At 40.7% G+C, this 13,325-nt stretch overlaps 1 protein-coding gene and 1 long non-coding RNA gene across 3 annotated transcripts in view; one reads left to right on the top strand and one right to left on the bottom strand.

Annotated features, from left to right (window-relative positions):
- The window catches only part of LOC129698321 (ephrin-B2-like), a 58,202-nt gene extending 49,692 nt beyond the window's left edge, over window positions 1–8,510 (bottom strand). For both annotated transcript variants that reach the window (XM_055637402.1, XM_055637403.1), the window contains exon 1: window positions 7,837–8,510. In XM_055637402.1, coding sequence (XP_055493377.1) covers window positions 7,837–7,955 — 119 coding nt within the window. In that variant the 5' untranslated portion in view covers window positions 7,956–8,510. The remainder of the gene's footprint in view (window positions 1–7,836) is intronic.
- LOC129698323 (uncharacterized) lies at window positions 5,461–13,096 on the top strand. The gene is made up of 2 exons (XR_008723665.1): window positions 5,461–5,743; window positions 11,853–13,096. It is a non-coding gene; the product is annotated as an uncharacterized LOC129698323 (long non-coding RNA).
- Window positions 13,097–13,325: the final 229 nt, after the last annotated feature.

Raw genomic sequence — 13,325 nt, 5'->3', positions numbered from 1 at the left:
CTTTTATTTAATTAGGACTGCAAAGAAAGGACTTTCTCAAGTAACAAGAAACATGTGCGCAATATATTTTCAAACCATTTTTTTATCTCAATATATCCCAAACCACCTGATCTTCGTGTTTTTTACAATAATATATATCTCCTAAACGTCACAATATTTGCTAGTGATATTTTTAACATCTTCCTTCATAGAAAGGCTACCTATAATTTGTCGAGGTAGGATGTAGTGACATATTCAAGTGACATTTCTTTGAATGGAGAGCCTGATAATATGATCTTTGCTCACATCACACATGCTTTTACTCACTAAGGCTAATCAGAAGGGGAACCCTGGTTCATTCTCCTCCCAGTCCAGGGGCGCAGAGCATACTGTAGCACCCCATCGTTCTATCTGTGTCATATATCGCATTTACTTAGACAACCCACCATTGAGCCCAATAATGCAAAGATATTATTTTGCAGAGTAGGAATGTGTTAATACTGAACACGCAACTGGTAGGAATGAATCACCTGAGCTATTTGAGGTAGCTGACTGTGAATTGAGAATATATTAATTTACCAAAACTCAAACAAATTTTATTCTGGCATTGATTAGCCGTATCAGAGCACAACACCTTCTAGTCAAGTTAGGATAGTGAATGCAAAATGCCTCACCAGCACAGATGCTAATGTGTCTACAAACCACAAATGGATTTGCTTGTCCTTTCAAAATCTGTTCCCTTTGAAAAGTGGCATGCTTCTTAATGAAGCAAAATTCACTGCCTAGACGTTCTGGTTCTTTGAACAGAAAGCTGTCTGTTGGCTCTGCACTCGTGTTGATGTGAAGGAAGGAACTGCAGATGCTGGTTTACACTTCACACGAGATAGACACAAGATGCTGGAGTAAAACGGGACTGCCAGTATCTCTGGAGAGAAGGAATAGGTGACGTTTTGTGTCGAGACCCTTCTACAGACTGAGATGCTTGGATTTCACTTGTTCTATGCCTTCAGCTGTTGCTGCTTGCTCGCAACCCCAATATTTCCCTTAGAAATAAAAAACTTAGATACTTTGTCTATAATACAGATCAGCATTTTATTTCTTTATGGTTAGGTTTATCATGATGTACACTAGGACCCTGCCCAATATCTAGTTTTTTGATCATTTGAATTATTCAAAGAAGTTCAGGTAATATTTGCACAACACCACATTTGATAGCAGTGATGTTACGCTCACCTCTGAATTTCTTTCAGACAAACCTCATAAATGTAAGCCAGAAACAACTGCCTCCTCCACCAACACCTTTCATGACAGTACTTTTAAAGAAGGCATCTCTCACTACTAACTGAAGGAAATAAGTCAGATTCAGAAGTGCTATGAGTAATGGTATCAGTACAACCACTCTCAAAAATCTCACATAATGAACATATACTGTCATTCAACAAGACCAGGACTGATTGTGTATCACAGCACCACTTGGCTGCACTAACTCCATATTCCCTTGATTACCTTAATTTATAAAAAAAAAAATTATCGCCTCTTTATTAAATTTACTCGTCCTGAAAGCATTTACAGAAATTAATAATCATAGTTTGTTCCTTTGCTACAGTCCTTTGAAAGATCAGAACTAAACAATTTTATCATTGAGCTTCCTTTGTTCATCAACTTCCTGGAGACACATTGAATTGCACCAGAAAAAAATTAATTCTTGGGGGAAAATAAAAGAATATTCCTTAATAATAAAGGTCGCCTCTTTATTATTATTCCCATGTCACAGGAAGCATGTTAAATAGCAGTTTTTCTCAGTCGGTCAGAGAAGATTAAGAGAAATCTTACAGAGGCTTCATAAGGTCTGAGGTGATAGGAGCAGAATTAGGCCATTCGGCCCATCAAGTCCACTTCTCCATTCAATCATGGCTGATCTATCTCTCCCTTCTAACCCCATTCTTCTGCCTTCTCCCCTTAACCCCTGACATCCGGGAATTATAAAGAATCTTATGATGGGCTCTTTTAACCAACTGGCGAACGGATTAAAAAAAAGAACTGACTGATTTTTTGAACCAATGGTTATTGGAACATGGATACCTTTGCATTAAAACAGAGCTCCTAGTGACTGTTGTATGGGAAGTGGCCAATAACAAATCAAAGGATATGAGGAACAGAGAAATTAGATTTGGATGAATGGCCCCAGGTGAAAACGTGCACAGTGGCACTGGGGCATGTGATCTCCATATGCATATGGTTCAGAACATTAACATAACTGAATGGAATTGAGACTTGCATCTTTTACTTTTAAGCAGAGGTGAAAGACAGATTAAAAAAATCAAACCTCTCTGTTGTTTTGTATGGACATCATAGCAATGGGTTTTTGCACATCTGAAAACCAATTTTTGGTATTAGTCTGACTGGAAAATGTTAATTGTCAAATGTTCCAGCTAGCCTTGATGATTTTGCCCAAATCATAAGATTCTGCTGCACTGGACAATTATAAATAAGGAAACAGCAGCAATCAGATGACAGTAAATGTGCATAGGCTCTTTGTTTAAGTACAACCTTGAGACAGTACAAGTTCTCAAGAATTAGTATGCCCACACCCTAACTGGTGTGACAATTGTAAATCAATTCAATTTAGGGCTGATGTGAATGAATAGAACTTGAGGGGGGAAAACTACCAATTTACCATTAACCATCATAAGTGAAATTTAAAAAGCAATTCACGTAAAGAAAAACTTTATACATATGTTTCTACTATATTGTAAAAAAAATACTCATCTGATCAGATCACGGACTGAAAGCGTAAATTGTGCTTTCATCCTTTTGAGATGCAGGAGAGTAATAGAGATAATGGTGTTCACCATTACCTTAGGGATGGGCCTTGGTAGATCCCAAAAATGAATTTTAAAAACTTTTGGGGTTTTTTCAATCATGAATTTATCAAGATTGATCTGTGCTTGCTGCCTTCAGTGCATTATAGAAGCACTTCACAGCAACCAAGCAAAACTATTCCTCTCTCTCCTCGCCTGAGAGTGAACGGGCAACAAAGCAATTTGTGAGCAATGTGCCAATGTAAAACAACGTGTCTATGAGCAGGATGCTCATTAATCTCAATGCTGCATGGATATTCTCTGGTGAGAGTTCATTGCATCAACCCAATAAGCTGTAGAAAATAATCAGTTCCTTAAAATGCATGAAAACACTATGCGACACATCGCAGAGCAGACTGGGCAGATAAGACGATCCACCCTTGCCACACAGGTTAAAAGGCCCAGTAAACAGAGGAAACATGAGGAAAATATAACAACTGCAAAACAAAGTTTATATCTCATTTAAGAAGGAACTGCAGATGCGGGAAAATCGAAGGTAGACAAAAATGCTGGAGAAACTCGGCGGGTGAGGCAGCAGCTATGGAGCAAAGGAAATAGGCAACGTTTTGGCCCAAAATGTTGCCTATTTCCTTTGCTCCATAAATGTTGCCTCACCCACTGAGTTTCTCCAGCATTTTTGTCTACCTCCAAGGTTTATATTTCATAGAAACATAGAAAATAGGAGGCCACTCAGCCCTTCGAGCCAGCACCGCCATTCATTGTGATCATGGCTGATCGTCCCCTATCAATAACCCGCGCCTGACTTCTCCCATATTTCTTGACTCTATTAGCCCCTAGAGCTCTATCTAACTCTCTCTTAAATCCATCCAGTGACTTGGCCTCCACTGCCCTCTATGGCAGGGAGTTCCATAAATTCACAACTCTCTGGGTGAACATTTTTTTTCTCACCTCAGTCTTAAATGACCTCCCCTTTATTCTAAGACTGTGGCCCCTGGTTCTGGACTCGCCCAACTTGGGTTTGCTAGTTTTGGTGAGATATTTCTTGTAAATGTCATTAGACTTTCCATCTCCTGCCATCAATATTATTCTCAGCCTCATTAATGTCAATTTACTAAAGGAAATGAGAAAACATTATTTCAATGTTAAATATTCCCTCTATTTGGCTTATAGCAGTGTCCAGGAAGTTACTTCGTAATTCAATGAAATGCTGGGCCAAAGCTGTAGGAGTATCACCTGCATAAACTAAATAAGATAACTGGTTAACCAACATTATATTTGATCAACTTTGTACAACTCACTTCTCAAAGCCTCCAACTTGAATGTGAGAATATTTCCAATGTACAATCAGACATAATACTATGATTCTGATCATCCAATTCAGATTGTGAATCTGTTCCAAACCATTTTGCACAAGTCTGGCAATAATTACATCAGAATCAACCACACCCCACGAACCTCTGGAAAATATAGTTTTAGAAGCTCTAGAAAATATCAATAAACCACAATGTGGGAAAGAGGCACACAGTCAGCTACTGACTGACTACACTCTCTTGTTGGGTTTGGGCTTTTTTAAGCATCTGAAGAGTGACCTCTGTAGGACTATTTGGAGAGATCTGTATGTCATCGCTGGAGTGAGCTAAAAGCTACCATTCACCCACACGCATCTACCTTTTGACTGAAATTTCTCCTTGTACTTCTACAAGGAGGTTTCGATATTTTATTGATGTAATTACTGGTGCCAGATTTTCAATTCAGAAATAATTCTTGAATAGAGATGTTAGAAATGTTAAACCTTGGCAAAACACTAGTTTAATTTGGGGTTTTCACTTTGTGGACTGATGTAAACGGTGTCATCTATACTTAACGTCAATGTGTCTCTCGTTACATATACGAGATTACGAAAATGGGCAATATTCAGACAGGATATAAAACGTATATTTAACAACACAATATACCACAGGCTAAATTTTGAATTTTGCAAACTCAATGATCAAAACGATTTGCTTACATGTCGCTAATATAAAAAAAACATTGCCTGCAAATAATTGTATGGGTTTATTTTCTAAGAAAGGGGGAAATGGATAACATGATTAGTTCACTGCAATCACCAGTTTAATGCGCTGGGCCTGCGTGGCTCGTTTGGGATAAACATTTTTTTAATCGGAAATGTTCTGAACCAAATCAAAAGTTCCACTTCCCACAGAATGCCCCAGCACCTGGAGACTGAGAGTTAAAAAAGTATTTGCTGATTCGAGCGATTTCTGCACCAGCTATTGACCGGTGTTGTCCTTTAACCACCGGTTAGAATTACACCACTCGTCTTTCCGGCTGCCTCTAAATCAGCGGCGGCTGGATTGACCTTGGGGGGGAAAAATGAGGAACGATACACGTTTACATTCCCGTCGCAACTTTATTTCCTGGTAGGTAACTGATGGGAATGCCAGTGCAAGGCACTGGAAGCAGAGTTGTCGGAGCAAGAGTGCGGTGCATAACCGGGGGAACAGCGTAGAGTGGGGACACAAAATAATGCAGATGCTGGAGTCTTCAGCAAAAGACAATCTGGTGGAGGAACTCCTCGGGTCGGTCTGAAGAACGTGGTCTGTCCATTTCCCGTCACAGATTCTGTCTGACCCGTTGGTTTCCTCCAGCATTTGTGTGTTTTAATCACTCAAATTAGCAGAGGGTGTCGGGTTAGAGAAAGTTGTTTTTTTTTTAATTTGTGAAATCGATTTTATTTCACGAAAAGTCGAGCAAAGTTAGTTAGTTCGAATCTTCTACTTGCAATGTATTCCTACATTGTAATTGATCATTTCTTTCTCCCAGCTAAATCTGAGTAAAACGTCGCACCTGTCGGCTGACTGCGAGTTACTCCGAAGCCACATCGGTCAACAACACCCGCTTCTCGGCATTTTGTGGACATTTTATTTGGAGCAGATGGCGCGGTAAGAACAAACTCCACTACTCTTTCACTCCAACGTGCTGGAGAAAACTGATGCAACTTTTATTGAACGAAAGTGTCACTTCACTGAAGATAAATGGCCAAGCCGTAATGTGATTTCTCAATCAATTTAACAGTATCTTATCCAACTCCTAAATCTAATCCAAACCTGGGCGAGTTTGATCACACTCCATCGATCCTTGATTTCCACCAGCGAACGGGCCTTAGCTGGCAGTACTCCTTCCTGCCCATCTCCCCCTTATGTGGCCTGAATGCTTCTTTAAACGGGGAAGGAGACCCTGAGTTTCTGTTTGACAAAGAGACAAAGCCCAGAAGCAAACCACAAGTTACATGTTGAGCTCTTGGGGGTAATTTAGATGCCCGCCATCTGCCCTCTGGAGATATTTATTTTCGCGTTTTATTTCTGATTCTGCACTATCTTTATATATTCTGTTGAGCTGCTGCATGCAAGAATTTCATTTTTCTATCTGGGACATATGACAGTAAAACACGACTAATCTGCAACCGATAACCATGAAATGTTGAGGGAGCGCGAACAGGCACAGAGTGCCGTGTAGTAAATAATGGTAATAAAACACGATTTAATCATATACCAGCGCTTAGGAAATATTCTACTCTCATTTGTGATCCGATGCATTGATGCCGAGATAAATACTATGGTAACTTAAAAATGAGTGACCGAGCGGGTGTGCTCGTGATTAAACTTTGACGGGATGGGGCCGGAGAGGGCGGGTAATTAACGCGGGGCCAAAACTGAGCATATTTAGATTTGTCATCCAACCTTCTTATCTTAGCCTGTTGTGTGGTAGATGGGACTGGGATAATCCATTTACTCTTAACACTTTAAACAAACATTTGCTCAATGAGTTTCAAACTAAGGATTTACTGAAACTCCGATAAGATGCTGATTCATTCACAGGGCAGTTCTAGGCGTACACGGTTTTAACTGTTTGTGTTTTTCCTTCGTGTAAAGTGATAGACTGCGAACTGAAAATCTGAAAAGATAATTATCCTTCAGAGGAAGTGATTAGACGACACCATCACATAAAAGGCTGAGCAAATTAAATATCTTCGGTTAATGATCTGTTCTGATGTAACTGTAATTTTACTATGGGGACCTGGTGTAATCAGAACCATTAGTAGTCTGAGAAGCAAACCGGCAGAGTTTAGGGAAAGGGTGGTCGTGGGGGTGGGGAAGGTGTATATTTTGAGTTTAAATGTTGCCTTTATTTAAATAAGGTGCGCATCTCCCTGTATGAAGAAACCAATGAGATTTCGGATCGATCATCCATACCGACTGTAACCTGCTTTTGCGTTACACATGGAGTGAAGTCTGTGTAAAAGATTAGATTTCTTGGAGATAATCACCCTGCAGTAAAAAAAATTCAGGCAAAGCCTCAGATGCTGCCTGATTATTGACTGTAGAATCTCATCCAGCACATAATCAGGTAGAATCGCTTGATACTGTCGAACATTAGCCCCGAACCCTGCACTAACGCCACCTGCTTCCTTGTCAGTTTGCCCGCTGCTCGAACAGATAGCGCTCTGGGGTTATGAGTAGCTCTCTGCGAGGTCTCTGTTTCGACCCAGCAGTATCCTGTTTCAATCTCGCCACGCTCCGATCCCGTTCTCCCAGCCGAGCCACCGGGACTAACTGGATCTCTGCTGCAGATATCGTTCTGCTTTCAATTCCCGCCGTTCGTAAAATCCGTCCCACTCCCTCTACATTCAGAAACATTTCCCTTGGACATACCAAGGCCAATAATCTTTAAGCAATCGGCGCCCAGTCCCAGTCCCCGAGATCGCCGCTTCTAAACATTCTCCTCCGGCTTCAATCTAAACAAGCAAGCAAACAGTCCTTGTGGACTGCTCAGACCCCCCTCGCTAATTATTGGGGATCTCTTTAAATTGCGATACATTGCACGTGTGTCGATCTTTGTGATTACAATAGCAATGAGGACTATCCTCGCTAGTCATTCTAACCTTACGCCGAGTTGCGTATGATGTATATATCATATCATAAGAAATAAAACAGCAAAGTTGCAGGTGTGGAGCCTGATCAGGGTCATTACTTACTTGGGATTTGAGGAATTCCAATATATAGGTGCCAAAATTTCACAATTTGATACAGCCATCCTGCATAAAACGCACAAAACTCCCAAATAGTATTTCCACAACGAGTTCCTTATCGCCATCGTCGCTGATCACTCTTCTCCGGCAATGTTGGTATAAATATATATTTTTAGCCTGTCCTCCTCTTGGGTCCGACTCCTCTCAAAGGTCTCAACGATATCCCTTTTTAACAAAAAACGCACTTCTGGTCCGAGACTGCCTGGTCGAAACTTGAAATGGAGCGTCGCGTTGCTGTCGCTACTGATCGGCCGGGGTTGTTAGCTGAGCGGAGCTCCGGATCTTACTCTCGGCAGAATGTCCTCTTCATTCCCCTTGTGTTCCTTGAAATTGCTGCAACTCTTATTTTTTCTGCAGCTAGGCACTCGCTTGCATCGTAACAGCAGTAAGAGCCAAAGATTTCAGTTGCAACGCTGCTTTCCGCTTGTAACCTTTGCTGTCTGCGATGCCCGAGTCTGTTCCGCTGTCAACAGAGGTACGAGCCGATGTGCGCGCATGCAAACGCGCTCTGCGTGTGGCGTGTGTGTGTTTGTATGTGTGTGTGTGTGTTGTGCTGGGTATATCGCTCTGGACACTTTCACGATCCAGGACGTGATGATCTTGCTCTTTGCAAGAAAGCTTTATACCTCCCACTAACCCAGGGTGAGAGCACTCAGCGTCTGCCGCCAGCTCATTGGTCCCTCCGGCCACCTGCCCCAGCAACTCCGCCCGACAGACAACCCTCTCCGCGCTACCATTGGACACGCCAAGAGTCACTCTGGTCGTTCTCGCACCTCCATTGTTATTTCATCGGATTAAGGCTGATCGCAGAGTTTATTTGCAGTCTGCCCAAAAGCACAGGTAACCAAATAAAGCCAAACCAATAAGCTTTTTTCTGCAAACCCACACACCATTTCATTTGCACTTGATAATTGGAACCTCTGCCGATTATCACAAATCGCATTACACTGTTTGATAGACATAAAATGCTGAAAAAACTCAGCGGGACACCTGAGGGGAGAAGGAATGGGTGACGTTTCGGGTCGAGACCCTTCTTCAGACTGAGAGTCAGGGGAGAGGGGAACGAGAGATATAGACGGTGATTATAGAGAGATATAGAATAAAATATATGCAAAAAAAAAAGTAACAGTCTGAAGAAGGGTCTCGACCCGAAACGTCACCCATTCCTTCTATCCAGATATGCTGTCTGGCCCACTGAGTTACTCCAGCATTTTGTGTCTACCTTTAACCAAGTGATTCGATGTAAAGCAGCATCTTCCTACATGTTACTGTTTGATTTGCATGATAGGAGATGCAAGATGGTGGGCGGTGGAAATGCCCCTCGGCCACTGCACACTTTATCACTTCCATGAACTGGTAAAGTTTGCACTTTACAATGTGGGTTCCCCGTAATTCCCTGCGAATTGTTTTCCAGTGGAGCAGTTACCTTACGCTGCATTGGGGGATGGGGCGGGGAATGAGACGGGATTACATGAGTCAAGTGAAGAACGAAACCTAAATTTAATGGGGTAATTAATCGTGTAGCTAACGGGAAGTGCACCGTATTGCTTTCTTTACTGACTTGCTGCAATTCCGTGCAATTATGCTGTATGGAAGGAATGACACGCCTGGGCTGGGCACCAAATGCAATGATGTAAGGTAGGGCATGCGAGGCGCCAGCCTGGATCCGACCGACCTGCGTCTCTTCCATGGATCGACAGCGCCCACTAGAGACTTCATTTGAATATTTCATAACATGTTGACGAGACGAATCCTCTCACAGTCCCATCGATTTCAGCCCGGAGACAGACTCGAGGCGAATCCACTGCACGGTGAACGGTTTTTTTCTCGATTTAATGTTAATTATTAAAAAAAATACTACGAAAAGCGGGTTGCTTTGATCATTTAGTTATTTTCAAATCCATTGAGATGATTTAGAACTGTAACTTCAGACGAAACTCATTTGAACTAAACATCCGGGGAAAATGTTCAAATCCAAACTTTGAGCCCTTCAAGGGAACGGAATACTATTTAAATTTTTCAACTAACACACTGTTTTCTTAAGCAGCAACACTGGTTTCGGAACGTGTTTGGTCGTTTAGCGTCAGCCGTTCAAATATGCAACCATCATGAATCAGACCCCGCGTAAATAGTTGTTCATTTTTTGCCGTTAACTCCTGGCACAAACCCATTCAATGCAGTTAGGCTTATTCCAAATCTATACTAAGACGGTTTTTTTTGGGAAATAGGAAACAAAAAAAATGCAAAAATTACTGAAAACATGTGTTTCCAACGAGCAATTGAAGCATACAGTTGGTGGAAATTGTATTTCTACATTTCAGTGCAGCTAGTGGGAAAATCAAGTGTTAATCGCGTTAAACAAAAGGCCCCACAGAGTACATGTTCTTTATGGATATTTAAATATGGGGTAAGGACTTCGAAGGTGCTAAAAGCGAGGTTCGTTTTATAAATCAAATATTCCAATCGCCAGACACGATCTAATTTACAGTTAGTCTCGGGAACCAGATTGATCGGAATCCCGTGCTCCTAACGCAATTTACTTTAAATGTACTTTAAATGGGGGTGATTAGATTTCAATTGAGAACGTGGGGTGCAACATTAAATAAGAAAACTCTAATATAATCAATGCAGGTGATTGAATCATCCAGCACGGTGACAAGTTCTCCAATGATAAAGAGAAACGTATTTTTTTGTTCCGGCTTTACTTGTGATTTGAAAACGTTACTAAGCTAAAAAACATTAAAAAGCAATTACCAATTATGACATAAATAGTTTTCAATTCTTAATTTATATTGATAGTATATACTTTTAAATAATGAATTGAGGGCATGATGTTATGGTGCATCTTGATTTATCGGTTTCGCCATTCAATAGATTGGATCAGCCAAATATCTTAAATGGTCACATATTTATAGTGATAGTCTTCAACGCAAAGAACCCTCGATAGACATGAATTGGTGTTAAATCTCGTTATCTCTCCACCCGTCCTCTATTTCGCGTGTCGGTTAACTCCATTTTCATAAAGGCAAAGTAGCAAATGAGTTGCAAATACATTCTGCTGGATGTTTGGCTGCACCGTCGAAAGACGTACACATATCCAAGTTTGCATTTTGATACAAAGTGGATGCATCAAGATCAATGATCGGTTTATTTTGTGTTTGACGGAAACTACAATTGCATTTTATTAGTGATATGCTGTTAGTGCTAACCTGGGCGTTTCCTTGCATTGCCCACCTATCTGGGAATAAATGAGTTAAACAGAAATCGTCACGCGTGTCTCCCAACAACAGCAAGGCATTAGAAATGATCGTAAACCCTTTCAACATCATCCCTAACGAAGACAGCTGTCGACACGTTTACTGCAAAATTTTATGTGGCAATTTACACGATGCTCATCAGGTCGGTGAACATTTGGTGATTAATAACATCGATGGGCGGAGAGGAAATCAGCGCTGAGAAGCATTAAGGTTCTTCAGTTTCGCGACTGTAGCCTAAAGTAAGTGGAACCGAAGATCAGCTGTTGAGTTTATAGGTACCCCGTGAACTCGCAGCGTCCCCGTCCAACGCATGTGCGAATCTTTGTTTTCAAAAACTAGTCTCTGTTGAATTTCCTGTTGTTTCCCGGTTTGCGTTACCTGCGGACTGTAGGCTACAACTTGTGAGAATTGCATTTCCGTATTGAAAACGTAGATTAGGATGAAAGTGAGCGGCGGGGAATAAGTGTTTGCAAATTCACATAAGCTGATGTGTGTATATATATATATATATATATATATATTATATAGCGCGGTCACTATATTTTCAAGCTAACACCAAGTAGCTGAAAACCCAAGTGATTTTTTTCCGCGGCGGACCTGCAGACTTTGATCTGTTTTCTGGATATAGTTTTAATTTTAACCTCAAACCTACAGGAAATGGCGGATTTGCTAACTGTCTGATCTTTCCCTTTTCCCGTGACCCAGACAACAGGAATAATTGGCAGGACTGCGAAGCGAAAGAAATAGGAAATATCAACACTGCCCCCGGACTATAAAGAAACTACTCCACGATCAACAGGAATGGTATCACTTACACATTGCACAGGATCCAGAAAACTATTTCAAAGCAAATTCACAAGCCCATTAAATCGACATTGTCTTAAAATGTTCCTCAATGCATTCGTTATGCGAAGTGTAGTATTATAAATTATTATTTAGCACCTGTCAGTATAACACTAGACCTTTCAAGACCGTTTGATAGTGTGTTATTGGTAGGGTATTACGTTTCGAATTAAACGTGCCCTTAGAGTTCAACATCGAAAACCTAAAGAAATGGAGACTCGAGTTTGTACCCCTTAAATATTCATCACACTCTTCCTTAAATATATATATATTTTTCACAATTCATATTAAGCAAGTCGTCCCCTAGTTGGCATACGATTTCTCATCGCGACTTTAATCTTATTGCAATGTTTTTGGGCGGCAATTTTCATTTTCCTTAAAATTCCGCTGCAAGTTATAGAAATGAAACACATTTTTAAATGTGGGTACGCTGGCGTATTGTTATATTTTAATTCTGATAAATAATTAAAAATGTAGGCTTTCATTTCAAATATAGAATCTGGTGGTTTTTAATAACTTGCACGTCTATTAATAAAGGTAGTATTTAATAATGTATTTTAATGTATATCACTGCTTCTAAATATTTGATAAATTAGTTCATGTGGTGAATCAAATTGGGAAACAATACACACTTTTTAAAAGTTGCTGCAATTAAGTCCGTCAAGAGGCGCCATCAAGAAAAAAACTGCATATGGACTCCGCGTCTCCATCCACAATGCTAAATGATTGTTGACAGTCTATACTATACATTAACACAGCAGAGGTCTGCCGCTGACCAAATGGAATATTTCTGAGCAATTCTTGTTCCGTCATGCAGCGTGGAAGAAAATCAAATCTCGTCCTATTTTGGAAATTCACGTACACGAACATTTAAAACATAAGCTAGCTGGATAATTTGAAATGTATTAGAACTGTCTGGCTTATAAGGTGAAATAACAATCCATGTTGCATTGAAGGCGGTCACACGGTCTAAAATGTCTCGGTTGTGGGCGTTCAAATCTTTTACTTTTATTTCATATTTCCAATGTACAGTGGAAGAACACGCGTTTTTTTTGTTAAACCTGTTTAGAAATCTTGCACTTGTTTGACTAAAATAGTATTATCTGGTTTCATTATTTAACTGTGATTCCTGCACAGACTGCATTGTCGATGCTGCATGCATGTGGGAGGGAGAGCAGACAACATGATCTAATTCGCAGTGGGGCTGAAACGAGTTCAAATGTTCATTCAAGGACAGGTGAGATGAGTCTATGCAAAACTGCTTTGGAAAGCTGCGTGGGTAGATTCCCGCTTCAATGAACCCAGATCAACGACAAGAAGCAGAAATTGATCTCA

The sequence above is a fragment of the Leucoraja erinacea genome, chromosome 6 (assembly GCF_028641065.1).
Source record: "Leucoraja erinacea ecotype New England chromosome 6, Leri_hhj_1, whole genome shotgun sequence".
NCBI classification, from domain to species: domain Eukaryota; kingdom Metazoa; phylum Chordata; class Chondrichthyes; order Rajiformes; family Rajidae; genus Leucoraja; species Leucoraja erinaceus.
This window is presented reverse-complemented; position numbering and strand designations above follow the sequence as displayed.